General features: G+C 44.7%; 1 protein-coding gene across 1 annotated transcript in view; it reads right to left on the bottom strand.

Annotated features, from left to right (window-relative positions):
- Positions 1-26,434, bottom strand: part of OBSCN (obscurin, cytoskeletal calmodulin and titin-interacting RhoGEF) — a gene marked incomplete at both ends in the record, with an annotated part of 161,587 nt that overhangs the window by 64,017 nt on the left and 71,136 nt on the right. The window contains 21 exon segments of the mRNA XM_079538679.1: positions 45-311; positions 3,395-3,667; positions 4,357-4,623; positions 5,833-6,096; positions 6,970-7,236; positions 7,854-8,123; positions 8,510-8,776; positions 10,675-10,941; positions 11,317-11,589; positions 13,727-13,993; positions 15,074-15,340; positions 15,975-16,241; positions 17,277-17,543; positions 18,094-18,357; positions 18,691-18,957; positions 20,277-20,540; positions 20,732-20,995; positions 21,735-21,998; positions 22,305-22,568; positions 22,920-23,183; positions 26,113-26,376. Coding sequence (XP_079394805.1) covers positions 45-311; positions 3,395-3,667; positions 4,357-4,623; positions 5,833-6,096; positions 6,970-7,236; positions 7,854-8,123; positions 8,510-8,776; positions 10,675-10,941; positions 11,317-11,589; positions 13,727-13,993; positions 15,074-15,340; positions 15,975-16,241; positions 17,277-17,543; positions 18,094-18,357; positions 18,691-18,957; positions 20,277-20,540; positions 20,732-20,995; positions 21,735-21,998; positions 22,305-22,568; positions 22,920-23,183; positions 26,113-26,376 — 5,598 coding nt within the window.

Below are 26,434 nucleotides of genomic sequence, written 5' to 3'. Positions count from 1 at the left end.
GTTGGAAACCACGATAGTCTTCCTCTTTGGCTGGAAGACCTCACCTTGAACATCAAGTGCAGCCATCACTTTAGTGCCTTCAGCTTCACAAGAATAGACGCCACTGTCTTCTGGTACCGTGGGTTTAATTTTTAGCATGCTTACATTCCAGTCCTGATCGATAATCACTCGCTGCCCATCTGCAAGTATTTCCTGATCATTTTTCTTCCATATGGCGTGTACTGGCCTAGAATACTGGCATATGAACTCTGCTGTGCCATCTTCATCAACAGTTATATCCTGCATGGGACTGACCACTTCAATGGTTGGATCTGTCAACCAACACGTCAGGAAGGACATGCATTAGTGGATCCTCATGGAAATGGCAACTTAGAGACTTTTGACAAGCACAGAGCCCATGGGAAGCAAGCAGAGTGAAAGTGCAAGCAGGAAGCTGACTGGACACACTGGGCATGAACAGATTAGTTTGTGCTCGTGTCAGCATTAAGCAGGATTGAAGCAAAAGTGGCACATTAAAATTTAACTGTCACAATGGGCAATGGACCACCAGCCTGCACTTTGACCATCCCAAATATGAACTTCTGTGCAGAGTTTGGGTTTTACGCACTGCCTCGATGCCAAGATCCCCTCCAGTTCTGATTTTCCTCCCAGCACTGCTGAGGTGCTCTAGATGTGAGGTTTCACATAGGGTGTGAAACACTTGTGCTTCCCAGAACATGGCAGGAGTGCAAATCTGAGACAGAAAGTGCAGTAGGTGGGCTGAAGTGAGGTGTTCCCTGCAGTACGTGATCTCTCAGTGCCATGAACCCTACTGGAGGCTCCTCCTGTTCTCACTCAACAGAAATGCAATGCACAAATGCAAATATTAATTCCTGTCATGTGCCAGTGAGAGATACAATTTGGAGAAAAAAGATAATCTTTTGCTCTACACAGCAGCTGTTCTGGAGACTCAGCTATGTGAAGCTATTGAACTCTCCCCCATCAACCACTGCAATCTCTAGTTGAGAGCCCCAGAAATGTTGGGAGCAGCTCCTCTGAAGATGGGGGTTGGTTTTAAACATTCAGAGTCTTTCTTTTAAAAAAGTATTTATGCTTCTTGGAGAAGCAGAGTAAATCTAACCTCCAAACACTGTGAGCTTCCAAAGCAGCCCAGGAGTATCTCCCAAGATGTCAAATTGGATCACCTGCACACAACTGCAATTGATATGCTGAAAAGAAAAAACGTAATGAAATCTGAAAAGTGAAGTCTCTCTGCAGCATCCTTCTCGTCAGGACCACATCAACGCCTTTAGGAACTTGGTAGGGCGACTGATGGTGCAGCTCAGCATAAAAAGATGACAGAGAAGGCTAATAACTGTTCTTTATTTCCAGGTTGTTCTTCTGATCACAGATCAGCTAGAATAAACCACACTGCAACTCTGTCTGAATGCTCCTGTTGAAACTGGTGAGTCAGGTGGAGGGTTTGGTGTGTTACTGGAAGACAGTGGGAAGCAAAGACTGTTTTACTAACACCTCTTAGAAACTTCTTCCAAGTCTTCATCCTACTCTCTAAGTCTCCCTCCACCATTCACTGTGTCTGCAAGTGTGCGAACGGAGAGAAGGTGTCCATGGCAGAGCCTGGAGATGTTTTGTTACACCAGGACTGAAGAAGCAAGAAGGTGTCTTTGCACATGGAGGAATACTCTACCATCCCATTCCGTGGGATGCAGACACTCTCCTCACAGCAACTGTCACCTGTGGTCTTGAAGAAGGAAGGAGTCCCAGATCCAGTGGCAACATCCCACCACTGGGCTAAATCCTTGGCAGCCCCAGCAGCAGGAAGCTCCTAGGGCCTTAGGAGCCAAAAGGCTGCAGCAGGTCTGTGATCCTCACCCGGCCCAAGGAGGAAGCAGCTCTCAGCCTTTTCTCATTTGCGTGTACACAAATGTTTCCTCATGATGGGTCACTGAGTGAATGCAGTTCTAGGACAGTGATAGTCTGATGACAGATCTGTTTCTGTATTTCTGGCCAAAATGAAGTGCAGGAAGTTGGCTGTTACACAAGCATTGTAAGAAGTTGACCAGTTTTTACTGTCCTATTCACAACAGTGTTAACAGGGGTGTTTTAAAACCTCCTTCATCCTAATCCAGTTACAGTCATATGCTACCAGGATTCAAGTCTACATGAAAGAAATTTTGCCTTAACAGAAGCACAAAGTATCCACATGTCTAGAAGGCATGAGCTATGGGCTTGGGTGAGACAATCTCCAAAGCTCCCAACATGAAAAATGCTGTGATAATGTGAAATTGAAATTTCTCTGCAGCGCCTTATTTGGCTGCACAGAATACCCAACTGATTGATGCACTTGGTTTTATTTATGCCTTATGCCCAGTGGAGATCTTTGCCTACAGAGCCTGGAACCTCATTTTGCCTCTGGAAATGAGGAATTCAGAATCTATTCACATGGACAGGTGCTTCTTGGGTTTTACTGCATCGATGCTGCGCTATTCTGATGCCAGAAACAAATAATTTGGCATTTTATCACTGCATGGAGACAAATTTTCTGAATGCACGAGGGTCACCATCAGACAGAGAAGGAGACATCAATCTCTGACCCAGTGCCATATTGTGGATCGTTGTGGTGAACAGCTACAGCATGAGAGTAGATTTTAATAAAGAACATCTAACGCCTTCTATCTCTTTATATAAAAATCCCATTTCCGAGTGAGGAATGTGTTACTTTTTTAAAACAAACAAACAAACAAAAAAAACCAACCCAACTTTTCCCAATGGCCATAAAAGGACTGAACAGGAAGCAGCTTGCTTTACCGTGAAGTCTGGAGCTCAGTGTTATTTGCAGTTTGTGGCTACCCTTACCAAATAAGAAACAGCATTCATCCAACAGACAAGACTTTGCTAGTACAACGATGACCATTAGCATTCTGGCAATCAACAAACGTGGCCCACATTGCCATTAGTGATGCAGCAATGTCATATACCATCTGGTTTCAAGAGTGAGCTCTGAAGCCATCAGCATATGAGCACAAGGCCTTGTCTTGGTTAATTGTGGTATTATAAGGAAAGAAGTTGAAGGGAGATGAAAAAAATCAGGCGCTACCACTGAGGTGAAAGCACAGTTTCTTCTCCTGTATTGGTTCAGCTCTATTGAGATGTCCAGTACAAAGAGTAGTCCTGGCCCTGCAACCCTTCCTCACCTCAACCACTGAAGTGTTGATGTGGTTGTACCTACAAGGCTTCTGGAGTATGGCTGCCCTGCTGAAGCGCAGAGCTGCAGGACTATTGTGCCACAGAGAAATTGCGGAGAGATTTAGTAAGGGTAGCCAGGAAGGCAGAAGCACTTGCACACTGAGCAATCCCAGAGGTGGTCATCTCTGTCTTTCTAACAACGAAATACCTTTGACTAATAATTTAGCTGAAGATATAAGAGAGCCAGCTCTGAAGGTGACAGTGCCTGAGTCGTGGCACGCCACGTCATTTAGGGTTAAAGTGTGGATTATCCCGTCCTGCTCAGAGATTTCAGTCACAAAGTTGTTGTGAAGGGGAGATCCATCGAGCCACCACTGCACGTTCTTCACGCCTGGGTGCGACAGCTCGCAGGTGAAAGTGGCCGACTCACCCACAAAGACGTCTGTGTTCTTTAAACCAGAAACTATGACTGCTTCTTCTTCTGCATAACAGAGCAAGAGAAGGTGCCAAAGGAAAAGAAAAAGCATAAGCATACACAAGTTCCTTCCTGTAGAACTAACCGAAGCAACAGTGCACGTTGTCCAGGAGAATTAAAGTTGTAATGCTGTTCCAGGGTTAAAAATAAGCTTAATTTTTCTTCTACCCTTCAACCACCTCCTACCTGACCACATGTAGGGTAGCATGAACGTCTGCAAAAGCTGTTTCATTGCAAGGGCAATGTCCCATGAGGAGTTCCTGTGTGTTGCAGCCATCTGCACCGACATTTGTAGGCGGTGTGAGGCGGATGGGAAGCTTAACATTTAAATGGGATATTTATGTTCAGTATACTAAAAAAGTAAAACAGATATCAGCAGTGATAGAAGCCACACTGAACAACATCACGTATTCAGTATTTTTTGTAATAGTTGGTCCAGCCAAATGGTTTTTAAGCAGCACCACCATCTCCTTTGGTGCACAGCACAGTCCCTGTCCTGAATTGTGGCAATTTATAAGCACTGATCAGATCTGAACTTGAAAATAAATGTTTGTATTGTCACTTAAATCAGGGACAAAAAGAATCAAATTCCATTGGTTCGTATCTGAGACAAGTTTGGGCAGTTACTGCCGAAGATCACAGAGCAAAGAATTCAGGCAGCAAAACCAGGGCACTTCCACCAGCCTTCATCTTACCTTGCACATACACAGAACCTGCGGTGATCTCATATCCAGTGCTACAGGTGTAATCCCCACAGTCGTCGAGCTCCACGCCGTGGATGATCAGCTCTGCAGTGCAGCCCTTCAGCTTCATTTCGTACTTCTCACTGGGCTCAATGACCACCCCTCCTTTTCTCCACTCTACGGGAGCATCTGGCTTGGAAATCTCGCAGTGCAAGATAGCTGTTCCCCCTTCTTCAGACTCCACATTTTTCAGCTCTTCCTTAAACAGCACGGGTAGTACTGCAGTGGAGAAGCAGTCTCAACAGTGACTGTGCCCAGAGGTGAGGGACTTGCATGCAGTTTTCTGCAGCTTGGCATTTCCCACCTTTCTGAACCACAGCTCCCTGAGGACGATACCAAGCCCAGAGCAGGACTTTGGGATTGTGCCCTGGACACTGATGATGTGAAGATGACCACTGCTCGATATAGGATTGGCAGAGGTCATGGGCTGAAGTAAAGGGTTTCACCTGTGCATATCCACAATCTTCACTATATACAATTAGAGGAAAAAAACTACCAATAGCAGCATTTTGACATTTTATCACTGAAACAACATACTGAGGAGAATCATAAAGTCATTCAGGTTGGAAAAGACCTCTAAGATCCTCAAGTCCAACCACCAACCGACTCCCACCATGCCCACTGACCACATCCCTCAGTGCCACATCTCCACGGTTCTGGAACACCTCCAGGGATGGTGACCCCACCACCTCCCTGGGCAGCCTGTGCCAACACATTGCCACTCCTTGGAAGAAGTTGTTCCCAATATTCACCCTGAACCTTCCATGGTGCAGCTTGAGGCCATCACTTTTCATTCTATCACTGTTATCTGGGAGTAGAGACTGACCCCTACTTCACTACCATTTCTTTTCAGTGTGTTCTGGAGAGTGATAAGGGCTCCCCTGAGCCTCCTTTTCTCCAGCCTGAGCCATGTTTCCCTCAGCTGCTCTCATAGGACTGTGCCCCAAGCCCTTCATAGTTTTCATACCCTACCATGGACACTCTCCAGCATCTCAATATTTTTCCTTGTAGTGCTTAGCAGTGCTAAGCTCAGGATCTTGAAGCATGATCTTGCTGCCTGAGTTAGAATACACAGCACTCAGTATAAATTGAATAAAACTATACAATCCAGAAGAACAGCCACTAGAAAAAGACACATAGCCACAGATCTAGTGCAGCTTAGGCACAAATAGCTGTAACAGCTTCACTTACAATGGGCCTGCATTCTTCTTTAAAGAGCAGATTTAGGATCAAACCCCTTCCTGTACTTTGAATTCACAAACACAGAATGTCAGTGATTAGATTTCCATTAGTGACCAACATTGGTGATAGACGGATGGTTTGACTGGGTGATCTTGGAGGTCTCTTTTCCAACCTTGGTGATTCTATGATTTCAGTTCTATAGAAGGCAGCCAGAGCTTTTCTGCTTTCCAGCAAGGCTTGACCTACCTTTGACTTGCAACGACGCAGTGGTCTGCTGATCCCCTGAGTCACACGTGTAATCACCCGCATCCTCAGCCTCAGCATCGTAGATGAAGAGCTCGACACGCGTCCCCTCTTGGCGGATCTCATACTTGTCACCTGAGTGCAGCACCGTATCTCCTTTCCTCCACTCCACAGCGCTGGGCTTCGTCAGCTCACAGTGCAACACAGCAGTGCGCCCTTCCTCCACCTCCTCGTTTTTCAGCCGGTGTTCGAAAAGCACAGGGAGGGCTTCAAGGGGGGAGCGGTGCAAAGAGAACAAACAGGCAAAACACAGATAGAAAAGAGAGGATTGTTTTGTTGACAAGGTACTGGTAAGAACTGGAGCAGTTGTGCCATTCATGAAGATCATGTACAGTTCTGGCTTTGTGCACCCGGGTAAGAAGGATGTCTATTTCCAAGCCAGACAGAGGAGGAGAAGGGATAGAGTTAACCAGCAGGAAAAAAATCCCATTCTACACGAGCTGCATTTCTTTCCCTACATCCTAAATGTTCCCAACTAATTTCAAGAATCCTTTTTGAAGCCCAAATGCTTTTTCCTCCAAAAATAAGACAATAGAACGGATAGAAGTTCTCAAACAATGCATTCCTGCTGACCCAAAACCGCACCATTTCAAGAACAATTTCAGATCATGCAGGAAAGGATCAGTTAGGGAATGGTTAAGGCTGGGGGGACCTCTGAGGTCTTCCAAGGAGGAAATTCCCCCACCTCTCTGTGTCACCGCTCCATCATCTGACTAGCCCTCACCACAAAAGGTGTTCTACTTCCCTAATCTGAATTTCTCTTGATTAACTTGTGCTTCTTGTCTCTCATCAGTTTGTTGCACACCCTAATAAAAGTCTGTCTCTCTCCTTTCTGTAGACCCCCAACAGACATTTGCAGACAACAATGAGGTCCCCCTTCAACCTTCTTTTCCTCAAGCTGAACAAATCCAGCTGCCTCTCCTTATACTTCAACCTTCTCCAGTCCCATGACAAACTTTGTGGCCTCTGTTCCACTTATTCCAGAACCTCAGTGCCTTTCTCATACTAGGATGCTCCAAAGAGCGCAACGTATTCTTCCAGCTGCTGTCTCAGAGCTGCTGAGCAAAGAGGAAATCATACCTTTAACTTCTAGTCTGGCAGTGGTCTTCCCATCAGCTGTGTGGCAGCTGTATTCTCCTGAGTCCTCACAGTCCAAATCATGAATGACCAACGTGTGCACATTCCCATCCTGCTTGATGCTGCACTTCTGGCTGGAACGGATGACAGATGTGCCTTTCTTCCACTGCACGGGGACGTCGGGCCGGGACACCTCGCAGCACAAGTGGGCTGTGCCACCCTCCTGCAGCTCCAGGCTGTGGAGAGCCTTCACAAAGGTGACTGGAGCGGCTGCAGAGAAGAGATGCAAACACTGCTGCACGTGTGGAATCCAGCACTGCCCTGAGATTGGAGCTGTACGCTTATGGTCTCCTCTGTTCAAAGCCTGCCTGGATGTTTTCCTGTGCAACCTGCTGCTTTTGGGGGGGTTGGACTTGATGATCCACAGAGGTCCCTTCCAACCCCTGTGATTCTGTGATAGTTGCATTTGGAACCAGATGGAAGAGGAACAAACAAGATAAGGCACTGACATGGCCAGCCTTTCCAAATCAGAATAACTGAAGGGTTTTGTTTTCAGGGCAAGGATCTGAAAACACGACAAGTAGGAAATGAATTCGGAAACTATTCTTGATGTTCTTTGGTGTTGATTTTAATGTATCTTAGATGCTTGTTTGGGGATAGGTTGACTAGTCCTCAAAGGATTTCTGCTTCACTCCATAGACTATAAAAAGGTCTGAAATGACTGGCTCAGGTGTGCATATCTAACTCTAAAATGCCCAAACTGTGTTAGATGAATCCCCAAGATTTGCAGAGACCCTTCCTTCAAAATGCACTTCTCCAAAAATTAAGGCAACACTGGCAGCGCTTACCAGTACTTTCTAAACTCTTCTGTTTGGTAAGTAGCTCACCTTGGACTGTTAGCTGTGCCCCTGAGGTATGCTGCCCGACTTTGAAGCTGATGGGTCCGCAGTCTTCTAGTGTCACCTTCTTCAGGATCAAAGTGTGACGTGTCCCTTGGACTTTGATCTCATTCATTTCATTGGATTGCAGGGGAACGTCCCCCAGGAACCACTGAGCATCCTGAGTTGTTTCCTGGGACAGTCTGCATTCAAAGACTGCATCTTCCCCTTCATATGAAGTGACGTCCTTCAGCATCTCCACTATGGTTGCTGCTGGTTCTTTATGGAAAGGTCAACTAAGTTTGATTACTGTGTTCAAGAGATACTTCCTATTTTTCCACTTTAAACATTGTGTTATACTCATTCTTGACAGTACTGTATTATTTGAAAGAACTAATACCCACAAGACACATTACATTTATAATACAATATATGTATTGTGAAAATACTGTCAATAGACTTGAGTGGTTGATGTTAACATAAAACCACAAGGTTATGATTAAACACTTGTTTTTGATTCCCTAGACACCCTTGAAATCAACCTTATCCAAAATCCCTATGACTCAGTTTGGGCATAGGACAATGTCTAACTGTCAAATTTCCCAATCACATGTCAGTGCTCCAGTAATGAGCTCTGTTCAGCTCTTCCCCACACAAAGTCCTACCTTTCACGTGCACAACTGCAGTGGTTTGCTGGTCCCCTGTATCACACATGTACTCCCCAGCATCAGCTTCAGTCAAGTTGAGAATCATCAGCTCAGCCACGGACCCAGCTTGGTGCATCTTGTATTTATCACTGGGTTGCAGCACTTTCCCAGCCTTCTTCCACTGCACAGTGGCATTTGATTTTGAGATTTCACAGCTCAAAGTGATGGTGCCACCTTCTTCAGCTTGCTGGTTCTGGAGTGGCTTTGTGACAATTACTGGCAAAGCTAAACCAAGAGAAATCAGAGGAAAATATAGTTTCATTGCTGACTGCATTTAGTGAAACTGTAGGGCCATTCCAAACTTGATTAAAACTCAATGACCTGAAGGCACAAAAGAGGAATGAAGAAAAAGCACTCTGCACTCCCCAGGATGCACCATGCATACTGACCACCCCGGGAATAAATTTCACTTTACAGTGGAGTGGCCACAGTTGCTGACTCTTGAGCATCTAAGTGTATCTCCAAACAGGCATGTCAAAGCCACAACTCAATTGCCTATCCCTGATATTCAAGTTCCTGGCTATATAAAAAGGTGCATAGAAAAAGACTGTGATATAAAGCCTTTCACTTGAAAACTGGACCCAGAAGAGAAACAGTGTCTGAACATTCCTGTATGCAGGTGTAAACACTGGTGGGTTTAGACAGAGCTTTGGTGGGTTGATTTACATACAATGTGTAGAACTTGTGTTCCTTGAGCCCAGTTGCACAGAACCGTGGTAGCTCCACAGAAATTGCTGAACTGAGGTTTACAAAGGTAGAGAATGGGATCATAAAAAACACAGTTAATTCATAGGAACTGAGTGACGTATACAGGAAGAGAGAGGCATGAAGGTGCTTGCAAATGGCATAGGAATGGATGATGTATTCCACAGGACAATTAGGCAATGGCTTGAGTCAGATTTTTGTACAGTTGCATCTGCAGGAGGGGGATCCCATTGTGCAGCTAACTCCTGCAGTCCAACGACTCTCAAGAACCAAGAGAGGAAAAAGGAGAACAGAAATAATGTCTTCATAGACAAGCTTTGTTAACATCTAGTCTGTCAGCTGCATCACTGTTGAATGAGAAACCCTCATCACAAAATAAAAAGGAACAAACTCTGCAACAGTGTTCCTAAATCTTAGATTCAGAATTCCTAAATTACCCTAGAGCTTCCCAAAAGGTGAAGTGAAAGCTCGCTTCACCTTTCACTACCAAGGATGGCACAGTTTGCTCATTGCCAGAATCACAGGTGTAGCCTCCAGCATCCTTCAGCTGCAGATCATGGATAAGTAGCTCTACAGCAGAGCCATCTGCTTCATCTCAAACTTGTTGCTGGCCTGGAGCAAGACTGACCCTTTTTCTACCTCATTGGTTCATCAGGTTTGGAGAGTTCAGCATGAAGGGTGACTGTAGAACCTTCCTCTGCTTCCTGGTTTTGGAGTTTCTTTTCAAAGAGTGCTGGAATGGCTGTGACCATACACAGAAACACAGATGCATGGTCACTGTCAGAGGATGGGCTTGCAATACCAATATTCTGGCATTGCTGCATCCTGGATTTGGTGTGATAGCAGGCAGGTACATGCCCATCACAGGCGATACATCCTCAAGAGATATTTCAAAAGATGACAATTCACAAGAACTTCCTGGCTCCTCTTTATTTTAGCTGATCTTGTAGCTCAGGAAAAGACTGTATTTATAGCAGGGTAGATTCTTTTAAATGGATATATTGGCACATCTAACTTGCTTTTTAGACTGTAGGCACTGAACTTCCTTAGGTACCTCCTCTTCAGGTGGAATTGAGAGCCCAGGTAACACTGAGCACTTTGAATCTTAGACACCCTTTGCCCAGCTGGGACCACAGCTCAAAAAATAAAGGTGGCTGAGAAACAAAATGGTATCATTATATTTAGTTCCAGGGTTGGTCTCTTGAGTGAGCATAAAGGAAACCTAGAGTCTAGAATAGTGGAAGAAGTTACTATGCCTGAGACAGGAGGAGTTTAACTTCTGAAAGAAAAAGGACTCATCTGCTTTGTGTCAGTAAATTTGAAGTCAAGATTGTAGATAACACTCACTCATTACTGCTTGGCCAAGAATGTGGGAGGAGCTTCTCATCTTAAAAACAAAACAAAGCAAACCAACCTACCTTTAACAGTTAAAGTGGCTGTCGTTTGCTCATTCCCATTATCACAGGTGTATTTGCCTGAGTCTTCTGGTTTTAAATGATAAATCTTTAAAGTGTGGATTGTTCCCTCCTGTCTGATTTCATATTTGGTGCTTGGGGAAATCACCTGGGCATCCTTCTTCCACTCCACAGCAACATTAGGCTGTGAGAGCTCGCAGTGCAGGATGGCTGTTTCCTCTTCCTGGAATTCCGTGTTCTGTAATTTCTTCTTAAAGACTGGAGGTGGCACTGAAATTGCAAACACAGTGAAGGAATCAACAGTCACCTTTATTTTGCTTCCCCCCTGTTAGAAAATGACAGCCGTACAGTTAAGCAAATACTTAAACACCCATATTTTGGAGGGGTTAAAGAAGTGAATTGATTTCTGATGAAACCCACTCACAAACACTGAGCTTCAGGATCCTGGTGATTCTCCACTTTCCATCTATAGTGACGACAGCATACGAGAACACCATAGTGCACCACGTGCTCTGAAGCACAAGCACACTACAGGACTAACATGAGTTGACAAGAAGCAAACAGCGGCCTTAAATTCGTTAGTACGTGCAAAAGCAAAACGTCAGCTGTTCTCACAGATCTTTACTGCATCACAGAGTGCTTTACCTTTCACTGTGAGCTCTGCTGTGGACGTGTATGGTCCCACTCGGAAAGTGATGGTGCCAATGTCCTGCTCAGTCACCTTCCTCAGTGTCAGCTTGTGGATCTTTCCTTTCTCCACTGAGATCTCATTCATTTCATTATTCTGCAGAGCAACATCCTGTAGCTTCCATTCTACATCCCTTGCATTCTCATGAGACACCTGGCACTGAAACGTGACATCATCCCCTTCAAACACCACCATGTCCTTCAGGTGACTCACAATGGTCACATCAGGCTCTGCAAACAGTCAACATACAAAATGGAAAATATGGACCAAATCATAGAATCGTTCAAGTTGGAAAAGACCTCTAAAATCACCAGTTCCAACCATCAACCCACCCCCACCATGCCCCACTGACCATTTCCCCAGATGCCAAATCTCCACAGTCCTGGAACACCTCTAGGGATGGTGACTCCACCACTTCCCTGGGCAGCCTGTGCCACTGCTTGTTCACTCCTTCAGAGAATTTTTTCCTAAATCCAACATGAACCTGCCCTGGTGTAACATGAGGCCATTACCCCTCACAGAATAATAAAGGTTGGAGAGGACATCTGGCACTAATCTGGTCCAGCCACTGCCCAGACCAGGACCAGCTTACAGCATGTTGCTCAGTGCTGCATCCAGCTGAGTTTTACTGACTTCCTCCGAGGATGAAGATATCAAAGCCTCTCAAATTACATTTCAAACTCTGTCATTTGATTCCTTTCAGTGTATGCAGTTATATGACCATTGCCATTTGACCTGGCCAGCCTAGAGAGTTGAGCAAGGAGGAACCTGATGAGATATAACAAGTGTAGAGTCTTGCACCTGGGGAGGAATAACTGCATGCATCAGTACAGGTTGGGGGATGACATGCTGGGGAGGAGCTCTGCAGAGAAGGACCTGGGGATCCTGGTGGATGACAGCAGTGTGCCCCTATGGCCAAGAAGGCCAATGGAATCCCAGGCTGCAGTAAAAAGAGCATGGCCAGCAGGGCAAGGGAGGTGATCCTCCCCCTCTACTCTGCCCTAGTGGGACCACATTTAAACTACTGTGCCCAATTCTGGGCATCCCTGTTCAAAAAAGACAGGGATCTCCCAGAGAGAGTCCAGCAGAGGGCTGCAAAGATGATAAAGGACCTGAAGCATCTCCTGTGTGAGGAAAGGCTGAGTAACCTGGGTTTGTTCAGCCTGGGGAAAAGAAAACTGGGAGGAAATCTGGTAAATATGGGGAAGTGGGAGGTGAATGAATGAGGCCAGGGTCTTTTTGGTGGTGCGCAGTAACAGGAAAAGGAGCAATGGCCTAAAACTTGAACATAGGAAGTTCAGTACTAACATGCAGAAGAACTTCTTTATGGTAAGGTGACAGAGCATTGGAACAGGTTGCCCAGAGATGTTGTGGAGTCTCCTTCTATGGAGATACTCAAGAGCCATCTGGACACCTACCTGTGTGACCTATTGTAAGGTATCTGCTTTAGCAGGGGGTTGGACTCAATGATCTTTTGAGGTCCCCTCCAACCCCTCCAATTCTGTGATCTTTCAGTTAGTGCTTTTATCATTTGCTCTGTCTCAGAGACGTGCTGTGTACTGATTATTTTTTTTAATTATGTTTGATACTGTAATTGGGTGAAAAAAAAAGCCTGAATGCCAGATTTGAAAGGATTTTGAAATTTGTTACATCTGTAGATATCTTCACAGAACAGCACTAAATGCTGATCCCCTCTCCTGCCTTTTTGCAAAGGATTGCTTCTTCTCTGGGCTGGAGTATCTGGGTGGCACAGTACACACAGCAGGATCAGTGCACAGGATGTGCTTTCTTTGCTCGAGTCCTGCTTCTAGGACAGCTGGGTACCTGCAGATCTGTGCAGTGATCACACAGACAGCTTGCAATAGGCAGGGACTTCTCCCTGAATCTGGTGCACATACGAAAGGGCAGTACAGCAGTCTCCATCTGAGCAAAGAGATTACACATTTGCTCCACTGAAGTCATCCTCTGCATGAAAAACGGTGCAGCTGGACACAGCGTACAGAGCATCTGTAACAGTGAGGAGCCTGTGGAGTGGCTAGAGGTGACTGTTCCACACCAGTGATCAAACATGAAAGCAAGATCTGCCTGTAGTGCCGCCTTGTGACTGGAAGCTAGGGGTGAACCATCTGCTTACTCATCTGCCAAGCAAACATTTCAAGCCCCGAGTCAAAAATTACAGCTGCATTATCCTCGCCTGCCCACCACGGGATTCTTTGCCTCACTTCAGTCATAGACAACACGATTTCATATTACTTCACAAGACCCTTCCTGTGCCCTATGTGCATTTAACATAACAGTAGCAGGGATCTTTCCAAATCTTAGCATCTTAAAGTGAAAACCCCCTTGGCTCCAGTAAGTATCTCTTGCCTTTCACAGTCAGCTTTGCAGAGGTTGTCTCATCTCCAGCCTTGCAGGAGTATTCTCCAGCATCACCGGGCTCCAAGTGGTGAACACGCAGCTCACGGATGGTGCCCTGCTGCCACATTTCATACTTGGAACTTGAGTGAAGCACAACTCCATCTTTACTCCACTCTACTTCTGCTTTGCTTATAGAAATCTCACAGCGCAGCTTAGCTGTTCCTCCCACCTCCACTTCTTCATTCTTCAGCTGCTGCTTCAGCCGGGGTTTAATGGCTGCAAAGTGAAAAAGGCAATGAGTGCAATGAACTGTTAGCCTGGATGTATGAATATCAGGTCTGGGCAGCTCAGCACAAGGCACTTGAGGTCTGAAGCTGTAGAACAAGTCTGCTTTAAGTGCACATATGATAATTAAGTTTTGTATATCCAGACAGGGAGATAAAATTCCCCAAATGTGTTTGTTCCCAATGGAGTCAAGTATCTTTCATTACATCCTCTATGATCTGCTCTGAATATTGAAAAGTCCCACACAAAAAGATCTTGACTGAACAGAACATGGTACTTTCTGGTTAACATTAGCATAAATCTTTGACTTCTAACAGCAGTTATAAAGATCTGAGCACTTCTCATTTCTCTACCATCACTTCTAGACTCTACATGAGCAGCAGAACTTCTTTCCAGATGATGTGCTCACAGATGGGAACAGCCCAGACCACAGCTCACCACTGATGGAAACAAGAAGAGAATATCCATCCCATGGATGTGTGAGCAGTTGTGAAAGCTCCGTTCTTGCGGCCCCTTTATCTCAGACCTATTAGGATGCATGTAAAGGCAGCACTCTTTCACTCATCATGGGACAGCAGCATCTTCCCGGATTGGGATTCAGCCCACAGCACAAATAGTTTGGAACTCTGTGGCTTAGATGAAAGCCACAAGTTCCACCCAAATGTCAGAAGCAACCACAGCCATGTCACCAGTGCTGACTATGTGCAGACGTTACTCTGCTTTATCTAAAAATACCCTTCTCAGGATCCTCATGGGAGGACTGTAGAAGAATTGAAAACAGTCCATTTTAAAGATGCTTGTTTTGTGATTGGCTTACAACCAGTCGTTGAGCTGAGCGACCCAGCAACGAATGCCAAAAGTTAAGAACTACACAGACTTAAATAGCCATTCTGTCCACCTGTCCCAAAAGATCCACTTTTCTGTATTCTGGCTTACAACTAGACACCTCATAGACCTTTCCTCTTTATCTTACTTTTCAGGGGGAATTAGGCACCAGAGAATAACAAAATGTTATCTATACGGCTTCACAAATCCCTTTCATCCTCTGTGCCATCTTGGTGCAATGCTAACCATTCACTCTGAGGATGGCTGTGCTCTGCTGGTCTCCTGTATCACACGTATAATCAGAAGCATCCTCTGGTTCTGCATTATGGATCACAAGCTCAGCTGTGCAGCCACTTAATTTCATTTCATATTTGGAGCATGGGAAGATCTCCATGGTGCCCTTCCTCCACTCCACTGTTGCGTTATCCTTTGTCAGCTCACACTGGAATTTCACCGCTGCTCCTTCTTCAACTTCCTCATCCTTGAGCTCCTTTTTGAAAAGAACTGGTAGGGCTAAAGGAAAATGAAAACAACAAAGAACAGGAGCTTTTATTCAATCCAGAAACAAGTCCTGGCTAGATTGACACCCGGGGAACAAGATACTGCGCTCTGCCAGTGCTACGCTCCAAGGCAAGATCCATGTTTTATAATAAGCCTGGTTGTGGTAGCAGATATTTCTGCACAAGAAGCAGCCATCAGCACTAACAAAGGTTCCTTCCTTCGTTCCTGGACTCCAATCTTTCCCAGCGTTGAATTATTTGAATGAATTTATCCTTCAGTTGATGTCACAAAGATCTCAGGAGTGAAACTGTTGAAAACTCCACGAACAGCCTCAACAGAGCAGGAAGGTTGTTGTCTTTCCAGGATATGAAAAGAATTCTTTTTTGAAATACTTAAATCACATATCACGTGAAATATTCCCACATTACATTAAAACACTGCTCTTTCTTTTATTTCTCTTCCATTGTAGAGCCAGAAAGTATTTCTTCTTAGAAATCAAGACTCACACTACTGGAAGAAGAAAGTATCATCCTTGCCCATTTTCTTTGGAAATATTAATAAAGAAAGAAGGCAGGTAATCCTATTCAAGTTGTTGGTTTGTGTAAGATGAAATCTACTGCTTTTTGAGCTAGCTCACACCACGTACCTTTCACATGTAAAGATGCCTTTGTTTCCTGATCCCCAGTATCACAGCTGTATTCTCCTGTATCTTCTAATTGGAGGTTATGTATTAAGAGCTCTACCAGGCATTCCCTCTGCCTCATCTCGTATTTCTCATCGGGCTGCAGTGCCACTCCTCCTTTCCTCCATTCCACTGCAGCATCGGGTTTTGACAGCTCGCAGCAGAAAGTAGCTGTACTTCCTTCCTCTGATTCCTTATTTTGGAGGATTTGCTTAAATGTGACAGGCAGTGCTGCAAAATTTGAGAGGAAAATGTTTTAAGAGTGGTTCAGTCCAGAAACGACCCAAACCTACCATTGTGCTTCTGAAACAGCCTAATTCTAACGATTCCAAAATCCTTGGGCTGCCATTCTCCTTCTTGGCAGCATCTTTCTTGAAGCACTGTATGAATCAAGAGCTGAGGACAGACAGTGAAGTTAGGAAAGAGTTAGGAAAGAGCAAATCCCAGCACAGCCTGGTGTGCCATCTGAAGTTGTCAGACTTTCCTATCAAAGTCCCTCCGTGCCAACTAGGGCTGCTTCAGCCAATGACCACCAGGACACAGCAGGACTTGCTCCCTCTACTTGGACCCTGGTTCCTCAAAGAAAGTCTGGAAGTTTGCAATGTTGAGCTAAGAGTATTCCTCCCTCCCCATGCATGCCCTATATACTTCCACCAATGTTTAGAAGACCAAGACAGCATTCAAAACATGAGCAGCAGCAGTATGGTAAGAGCTGGCAATGAAGTGATAAATGGAGTGGAAAACACAGTTTCAGGCAACGGCAGAAAGGACTGGTGAAAACGTGTGGATGCAATTGGTTGCACTCGTGGGTTGTATCCAGAAAGTCTCCAGTAATAACACAGTACAGTCATGTATTACAGAAAACCTTCATCTCCCAGCTGTTGTATTTGTAATCATCCCAATCGGGCATTACACTCAATTATGTATCTCTCATGCCTAATGAAGCAGTCAGCAATCCCAAACAATCAATCTGCCTAATTTATTTCCTGTTATCCATTTCCTGAATAACCATATGCAGCCAAACATTCTGTGCTCATAGGGCAGGAGAGCTCATCACACTTTGACATCATGACAACATTACATTGCTTTGATGCTGATTAACCACTCCAGATGCTGCAAGCAGAACCTCTTTGTCCTGACCACGTTTCAGACTGAGGGAGAAAACATATACTGGCAGAGAGTAAAACAAATCAATATCTGTTGAGATACTAAAAGGTGCTCCTTTCACTTCATCTCTATTGAGCCAAGGGTCAGTATTCTGCCTACCATGTACAGTTACTGCAGCTGTTGTCTGCTGATGTCCGGAGTCGCAGGTGTACTTTCCTGAATCATCCAATCCTAAGTCATAAATGACCAATTCTGCAGAGGAGCCCTGCTGCTTCATCTCGTATTTCAAGCCAGGGTAGAGAGTAACATCTCCTTTCCTCCACTCTACTGGAGCCTTGGGTTTGGTAAGCTCACACTTCAGGGTCACTGACCCACCTTCTTCTGCCTCAGTATTCTGAAGCTCTTGTTTGAAAAGTGCTGGTAGGGCTATAAAATAGAAATACAGATTGCAACATGCTGCAGCTGGGGTTTGGGAAAGAGAAAGCAGGAAGAAAATGGAAATGCCAAGAGAGCTTATTTGCAGATGGCTCTAAATCTCAATGCTCTCGATTCAAAGTACAGAGCTGTTTCCCCAGAGAGAGATAATAGGAAGATATGCAGGACAAGAATAAATCAGTTTCAAGAAGTTACGCTTGCCACAAAGGTTATTCTATCTTCATCCAATCTAAGACTGAAAAATAGCAGAATATTTCTCCCACTGCTGAAGAGATATGCCAGAGATCAGCAAGGTTTGTAAGCATTCGGATCCCCTCTCAGGGCAGAATACTTGCAGGAGAGATTACAATTACCCTGACAGTAAAAGACTGAGACTGCATTTCGTTCTGCATCACATATCCCATTTTCCACCTGATCACTCTATCAGGCTGTAAAGGCCATGCTATTCCACGCACTGTCCTTACGAGTCACAGCCATGTCTTCTCTGTAAGTGACAATGAAACAAGTAAAATACAAAATACAGCTTGTTTGTTTGTTTTACCATTGACTGTCAAAGTGGCCGTTGTCTGCTGATCTCCACACAAACACGTATAGTCTCCAGCATCCTCCTCATCCAGCTCATGGATAATCAGCTTTGCAACAGCACCATCTTGACTCATTTTGTATTTTTTGCTTGCTTTGAGCATCTCCTGCCCTTTCTTCCACTCCACCGCAGCAGGTTTGGTCAGCTCACACTGCAGAGTGACTGTCCCACGTTCTACAGCTTCTAGGTCCTTCAGGTCAGTCTTGAATTCTGGAGGCAGTGCTGAAGAGTAAAAGAATTACCATATAGAGGCTGAATATTCGTTAAAAAATCAGCTAGATGAAGTCCAGTAGGAAAGGATTCATGGTACAGGTCAGTGGAACACAATGGAAACATCTTCCTTGGACACCGCATCAGGGCAAGGAAAGTGAGAGAACCAGCAGAGTTGAGGAGGATAGATACTAACAAGCACTGTTCTTCCCATATCTAAGAGTAGGAAGAAGCATATAAGCTACCCCCAATGGAAAAAAAAAAGCCCAAGCAAGCAGGAGACTACAACAATAGAGACATGAGCAGGTTAAGGAGTGGAGAACCTCAGTCCCAAGGATTATTTACCATGCACTGTTAAGGCAGCCGTGGTGGTCTTGTTTCCACAAACACAGGTATAATCTCCAGTGTCATTCAAGTCTAAATTGTGAACTACCAGCTCCACAACACAGCCTTCCTGGCTCATGCTGTACTTGCTGCCTAGGGTGAGGATGCGATGGCCCTTCTTCCATTGAACAGGGGCAGAAGCCTTGCTGATCTGACAGTGCAAAGTGGCCATTCCACCTTCTACTGCTTCCTCGCTGTTCATCTCTTCTTGGAAAAATGGAGGCACAGCTGAAGGACGCAGGTAAAATGTGTTACAAACTGAGGCTATCTCCTGCAGTGGGTGGGAGTGGGAAGTGATGGGGTACGATTGTGAAGGTTACGGAAGGGCAGAGCATTAGCAGCAAAGAGAGGAAAGAGAAACACAGACATCCTAGTGAGAATACATGCATTTAATTCTTTGGGGTTTATGTTGGCTTCCTACTAGCATAATTGCACTGTAGCCAAGAGATTTATCCCTGCTTTCTCTCAGATTCCTTATAAGAAGAACCAAGAGCAGCACCTTTGAGCTCCCTAGCTCATGCATGTGATAACATCTTCCACAAAGACCATCTTTTCCTAGTTATACTGCAGCCCTGTTGGGCTCCGAGTGTTGGCACAACTCCTTCCTCAACATCACTCCTTGTTCCTTGAGGTGTCTTTGAAAAGACACAGCCGGGGCTCACAGATGCCTCATGACCCCAGAGAAAATGTCCAGATGCTGAATCACAAGCCTGTATTCCCTTCTCAGAACACACTTTCCCTGCTTGCTTAATTCTAGAACCCAATGCAAGTTGTGTCCTCAAAATAAATGTGATGAACTTCACGTATGTCCCTCTAACTAGGTGAGATGACGGGATATTCCACCCATTTCACAAGGTTGGATATCTCAGATCTCAGACTTCACGACTCACTCAAGGTGGTGGAGCTAATTGAAATACCCAGGCTAGAAGCCTTGATTTGGCACACTTCTCAACTGCAGCAGTGTTAAGCTGAAACATCTGTTTTGGTTGCACAGCAACTGGTTCTTGCACCTAGAGATGCAATAAGAGCAGAGGAGGTCACAAAGGATTCATCCTTTCCTGCCTAGGAGATTGGACTTCCAGGGCAAACCAATCTTTTTGCAGTAGGATGGTAGCTATAGGCACAAAGAGCAACATCAACATCACTCAACACAGTAGAAATAACATGGCCACGTTCAGAATATGGCTTACTACAGCCTACAATCAAATGGCACAGATTGAGAATGCCGGAAGGAAGAGGCAAAGAACAAGCAGAATTGTGCTTTAGGAAGGAAGGGCAGAAAAGGAAAGATAAAAGAGCAGTGGATTTATGTGCTATGAAAGGAGAATCAGAAAGGAAAGATGAGAGGATAGCAGGTTTGTGTTTGAGGAAAGGAAAAAATAAAAGGATGGAGAAGAATATAGTGTGGTGTTTCAAAGACAGGAAATACTGTTTCAAACAAACAGAAAGGGCAGTTAATAAGGCTGAACAAACAGACGTGGGGAAGTGAACACCTGCTAGCAGAGGAAAGGCATGTCTAGTTAGGAAACAGGTCAGATCAATTTTACCCTGTACTGTTAAGACAGCAGTAGTCCGGTGCTCTCCACACACACAGCTGTAGATTCCTGCATCATCCTCAGCCACCCCACGAATCACCAGCTCTGCCTTGGGCCCCTCCTGCCTCATCTGGTATTTCCCACTCTCTTTGAGAACCCTCTGGTCCTTCTGCCACTCCACCGGAGCGGCCTTGGTGAGCTCGCAGTGCAGGCTGACATCTCTGCCTTCTTCTGCTTCCTCATTCTTTAGCTCTTCCTTAAAGAGTGGTGGCAGAGCTGAAGGACACAACGCAGACAAATGGTCACTAGAAAACCAGAATTCCAATCCTAACTTCTTTATCCTGCTCAGGATTATTCCCCCTTATGCCTCCCCTTTCCAACCCATTCTTTTGATAGCCTAGATCACAACCTCTGATCCAGAGTAATGTCTACCTAGAACTCTATTAATTTTAATAAAGACTTTTTACCATGAACTGTTAAGGTTGCTGTTGTCTTCTGGTCACCACAAACACAAGTGTAATCTCCAGCATCTGTTACATCTAGGTCACGAATCAACAACTCTGCAGTGGTGCCAGGCTGGCTCATTTGATATTTTTCACTCGTTTTGAGCACTTTGGACCCTATTTTCCACTGCACTGGAGCTGCTTTGCTTAATTCACAACGCAGAGAGACTGATGCTCCTTCCATGACTTCTTCATTTTTCAGCTCTTCCTTGAAAACCGCTGGCAGGGCTGGGAATGGAAAGCCAACAGACAGTGCATTTAAACTAAGACCTTTGCACTCGTGACTGGCATCACTATCAATTTAAGTTAAAGTACAGCCCAAGTCAGAAAATCCAGATGTTGAGGTTTCCACTGACAATGTGGAAAATGAGATCCACCAATGACAGTAAGAAGTGCTGAGCTGAAAGGTCAAAGTACTACAAGCTGGATGGATGCAAGATGCAACTTAGAGAATGTATCGCAGGGTTGCCCTGCAAAACATCTCAGCCTAACATGAGCATTTCATAGAATATCCCAAGCTGGAAGGGACCCATGAGGATCAGAGTCCAACTCCTGGCAGTTGGGCTGAGTTCTCAAAATGGAGCCACAGTCCATCAAAATAGGGCCATAAGCCCTCAAAATGGGGTTCTGAGCCCTCAAAATGCCCCAGTATCTCACGCCATGCCCTGATACACCCTGCCATGCCCCAGTACATCCTGCGACGCCCTCCAAACTCGCTGGCAGTATACGCTTAAATTTACAACGCAGTCATTTGTCTGCATGACAAAAACAGCTATTTCCTTGGCTCCCTTTTCAGGAAAATCAACCAAAAAAAAAAAAAAAAAGGCCAGAACATAACGTTATCCTTTTCTGAACACAGAAATTAATTCCTAGGGAAAATCCAAAAGCTGATAGGTGAACGTTTCACACCGCAGCAGGACACTGCAGAGAACCAGAGAGTGGACAGCCAACTGCAAAGTGATTTTACCATTCACTGTCAGAGAGGCAGTGGTGTGTTGGTCTCCACACACACAGGTGTAATCTCCTGCATCCTGCAGATCTAGCTCACGGATTTCCAGCTCCGCAAGGACGTCATCCTGCCGCATGATGTATTTTTCACTTGCTCTGAGGATTTTGTTTCCTTTCTTCCATGAGACAGGTGAAGCCTTGGTCAGCTCACAGCGCAGAGTAACTGTCTGGCTTTCCATGGCCTGCAGGTTCTTCAGCTCCTCTTTGAAAAGTGCAGGCAAGGCTGAAGGTCGTGAAATAGATAGAGGACATTAAAAAATGACACGTCACACAGGAGATGATGGATGAGGACATAAAGAAACAGAGGACATTTCAGTGGAGAAAGGGTTGCAATTCCCTTGCAATCCTAAGGCACAGGAAAAAACAAATAGGCATAGGCAGAAAAGTAGCCCGGATGCAACCAGAGCTTGAAGGCAGCTTACAGTTTTATCTAAACCCAGCTGCAGGTGAACACACAACAAAAAGTGATGAGCTAGGTGAAAAAGTGCACAGTGATACAGACACGTAGCTATGTTTTTTTTTTTTTTACCATTCACTATCAAGGCAGCTGTTGTCTCCCGTTCTCCACACACACACGTGTATTCTCCAGCATCTTTCAGCTCGGTGTCATGGATGAGCAGCTTCACGACGGTGCCCTCCTGTCTCATTTTGTACTTGTCGCTGGCTTGGAGCAAAGTGCTTCCCTTTCTCCACTCTACCTGAGCAACCTTGGTCAGCTCACAGCGCAGAGTGGCCGTTTGCCCTTCTGTTACTTCCTCGCCCTTCAGGCTTTCCTTGATGTGTGCAGGCAGTGCTGAGGATGCAACGGACAGAGGGTTAAACGAAGCTGCAAACAGCCTCTGGATGAAAGGCAGAGCTGGGGGAAGGAAAGGCTGGAGCAAGAGTGGGGAGATATCCTAGGGTCTGTTCTCACATCTACGTATTTCTTAAAGCCCTAAGGCCACTTTGTATTAGGGATTAGGGGTGTAGGTTTTCCCCTTAGATAAAAGAAATGCAAATTAATTACTACATCCATGATGTGCAACGTCAAACTCAGAGGAAAGTATGCAGAGACAACAATAAACATGGGGGAAAAAAAAACAACCAAAAAGAATCAAAACCATGAGCTTGATGATGAGGTCATCTAGATGAAAAACGTGATTACCGTGCACTGCTAACGAAGCTGTGGACTGCTTATCCCCACACACACAGGTGTAATCACCAGCATCGCTCTCATCTAGGTTATGGATCACCAGTTCTGCGGTGGCGTCCTTCTGCCTCATTTTGTATTTCTCACTAGACTTGAGCACTGCGTGCCCCTTTTTCCATTCCACTGGTGCAGCCTTGGTCAGCTCACAGCGCAGAGTGACCACGTCACCCTCCATGGCCTCCTCGTCTCTTAACTCTTCTTTGAAGAGAGCAGGAAGGGCTGAGAAACAAAGAGCAAACATTTTCACGACATGCAATTTATGGCCACCTAAAAGATTAACGTGATGTTCACCACTATCTATCCGTGCCTCTTTAATGACACAAACAGCAGGAATAGAAAGACTTCACACATGGCCAAAACTATAACTTCCTCACTGTACTTCAGCCTGGAAAATTGGTACAGAAGGTTACACTGTCATCAGGAAAAAAAGAAGTTAAAGAAAAGATTTATGCATTAAAGATGCCTAGCTCAAGAGTTAGAATGAATGCAAAAGGCTGATGGGTAAAATAGGCAGGCATCTTGAAAGTGCCTGTGTAATAACAGAAAGGAGAAAGAAGTCCAATGTCTCCATTGGTCCAATGTATCCACTCTTATAAGACTATCATATCAGGGGGTTCAGGAGTGTCCTAACAAACACCATTTGGAACAACTAATAGAATAATTGAGCGTAACACTAGGTGGCAATGCAGATACCTTGGGAGCAGTAGGATGGGACAGTGTCTGCTAAGTCTTTGGAATGAGGTGGAGACCTCTTTTGGTTGTAGAATATGTATGAAAGAGTTGAAGAGGAAGATCTCCAAGCCCTGACTTTGACCAGCAAGAAATAAATATATGAGAATACAGATGTGGAGAATAACTGGGCAGCTACCCATTATGAAGCTGAGGAGCTCATGGGTCTTAGGTCAGGCAAGGTGAAAAGGAAAATATGTGGGAAACAATGAAAGCTTCAATTCTTTTAGAATGGTTAAATGCAACCAAGTAGAAGCAATCTTAATTACAAGATTTAAGACAGCAGAAAGCTTCTCAAAGAAGCTATATTAAGGGCATAATCACACAGACTATCCCACTACAAGGACTGTCAGGAATAGTCTGCCTAAGTAAAAAGTTCCTCATTGCCCTGAAATTCAGAGAGCCATAAAACATAGAATCATTGAATCACAGAATGCCCTGGGTTGAAAAGGACCATAATGATCTTAGATCAGCGTGACAGAAATACTAGAGAATGGAGAGGCAAAGTCAGAAAGGTCAGGTTCTCTGTGCATCTCAGCAGGGTCAGGGCAGTTCCCAAATTCTGGACTCAGGAACTTCGTAGGCAAAGAGACCAACCAGAAAGAAGAGCTGGAAAACAATCCACAGTGAGACTTTGACATCAAATGTCTCCAGACACAGCTGTGTGCTCCATGCAGTTGTACCCAGCAACTGGGTGATGACCTCTGCTCACAGTTCAACCTGTGGCTCTTCATTGAATATTAGTCAGAATATTAGTACATAAATTCAAGAAAATCTGGCCAGCTTGAACTAGAAGGAAAAGAAATAATGTAACTTTTTTTCAGTAAGCTGATCAGAAGGAGGAAAACAACAAAGAAGGGGTTGGCCTACCTCTGTCAGGAATCTACGTTCATAGTTGGTGGCATATAGAAAAATGAAGTGTTCAAATTCCTTTTTTTTTTTTTTTTTTTTTTTTTTTTTTTAATATTTAATGATAGATAAGAGAAAACAGAAACTCTGAAGCCAAAGATATAGATTAGTCTAGATTAGTCTTACTAACTTTGCAGGGGAACTCAAGCTGGGAGAGAAACTGAAAACTGAAAGCACTTTGTGAACTGGATTAGGATCTTGAAGAAACAGTGGTAAGAAAAAATAGGCTACACTCTGGTAAGAGCAAGTGCAAAATATGTTTGCAAGCCATCAACCACACAAATACAAGATAGGAAATAATAGAAATAACAGGCAGCAGATATTCAGAGAGAGGTTTGCGATCATGGGAGATCACAGTTCAAATGCAAGTCAAGAAATGCAATTCTGATACAAAGACAGCAATAAACATGATAGGATGTATAAAGTGGAGTGTCACTGCAAGATACAGGACACGTGAACCAAGACACTTCCACTCTGCTCCAGCCTGGAAGGCCTCACATGGAGCACTTTGGTCCATTTTTGGCTACTGTGCTTCTAGTAGGACGTGGATTAGCTGAAGGCATTCCAGAAAGCAATGGAGATGAGCTGAAGTCTACAAAACATGATCTAGGTACAAAGTGTGAAAGAAATGAAGCGGCTTAATCCAGAAAAGAGACTAGAGATGGAAACATGATAGAAGTCCTCAAGTCTGTGAAGCAGTTTTACAGACAAGATTTCTTCCTCTCCCCAGTGTATGGAACAAGAAGAAAGGATCTTAGTTATCCTAAGAAAGGTTTCTGTTGGCCTTAGGAAGAACTTTCCAGCAGTAAAGACAGACAGGCAGTGGGTTGGGTATCCAGGGGAACTGCAGGTTCTTCACCATCAGAGGTTTTTAAGTATAGGTTATACAGGGATGAGGAATTGGGACTACATGACTGTAGAGGCCCTTTCCAATTCTATTTCCCACAGTTCAAGGAGGTTCAAGATGGAACCTATCTTTGTGCTGTACATAAACATCAAAATGGCCACACAAAGATATCAGCTCGCTGGCTTTCTGTGTGAGAAAGATGGCTGAAACTACTTCCTCCTGTCCTGCATTAATAGTGGAAATCGTGTTCTCCTCTATTCTGAAGAAAGTTTGAAGAAGTATTTCACTGAGGACTATGAGGAAGTCTCACACTGCACAATGCTGAGTATTCTGCAATACCAGAATACAAATCTACACAATCCTTGATCAAAGTTATACTAAAAAATTGCACTGAGATCAAGTTTTGTCTGTACCATTCATACCAATCTGTCACATCCTAACCTGACTTGAAATCTAAGTTTGCTCTTTTCCAGAATGCACATGCCCAAGTCAGAGGTGTGAAACGTAAGCGTGTGGAATCAGTGTGGTACAAAGCAACACAGTCATGAACCAATGGGAGAAGGGAGAGGAAACTTGGGAACAACATTAATGTAATCAACAGAACTAGAATTCTAGCTAGAACTGGATAAAAATAACGTGTTGTTATTGGTGTTTTTCTTTTACCGTGCACTGTCAGCACTGCAGTAGTCTTCTTGTCCCCGCACACACAGGTATACTCCCCAGCATCCTTGACTTCCAAAGCATGGATCAGGAGTTGTGCTGTGGAACCTTCCTGCCTCATAGAGTATTTTTCACTCGATTTGAGCACTTTGTGCTTCTTTTTCCACTCCACGGGGACGGCCCTAGAGAGCTCGCACTGCAGCGTGGCTGTTCCGCCTTCTGTGGCTTCCACGTTCTTCATCTCTTCCTTGAAATGTGCAGGCAAGGCTGAGGAGTTCAAAATGAGGAGAATATATGACAATGTCATATAGTTCATATAGGAGAG

Source organism: Tetrao urogallus (assembly GCF_951394365.1).
Source record: "Tetrao urogallus genome assembly, chromosome: 7".
In the NCBI taxonomy this organism is placed as follows: Eukaryota; Metazoa; Chordata; class Aves; order Galliformes; family Phasianidae; genus Tetrao; species Tetrao urogallus.
Note: the sequence above shows the minus strand (reverse complement) of the source record. Positions and strands in the feature narration are given on the sequence as shown.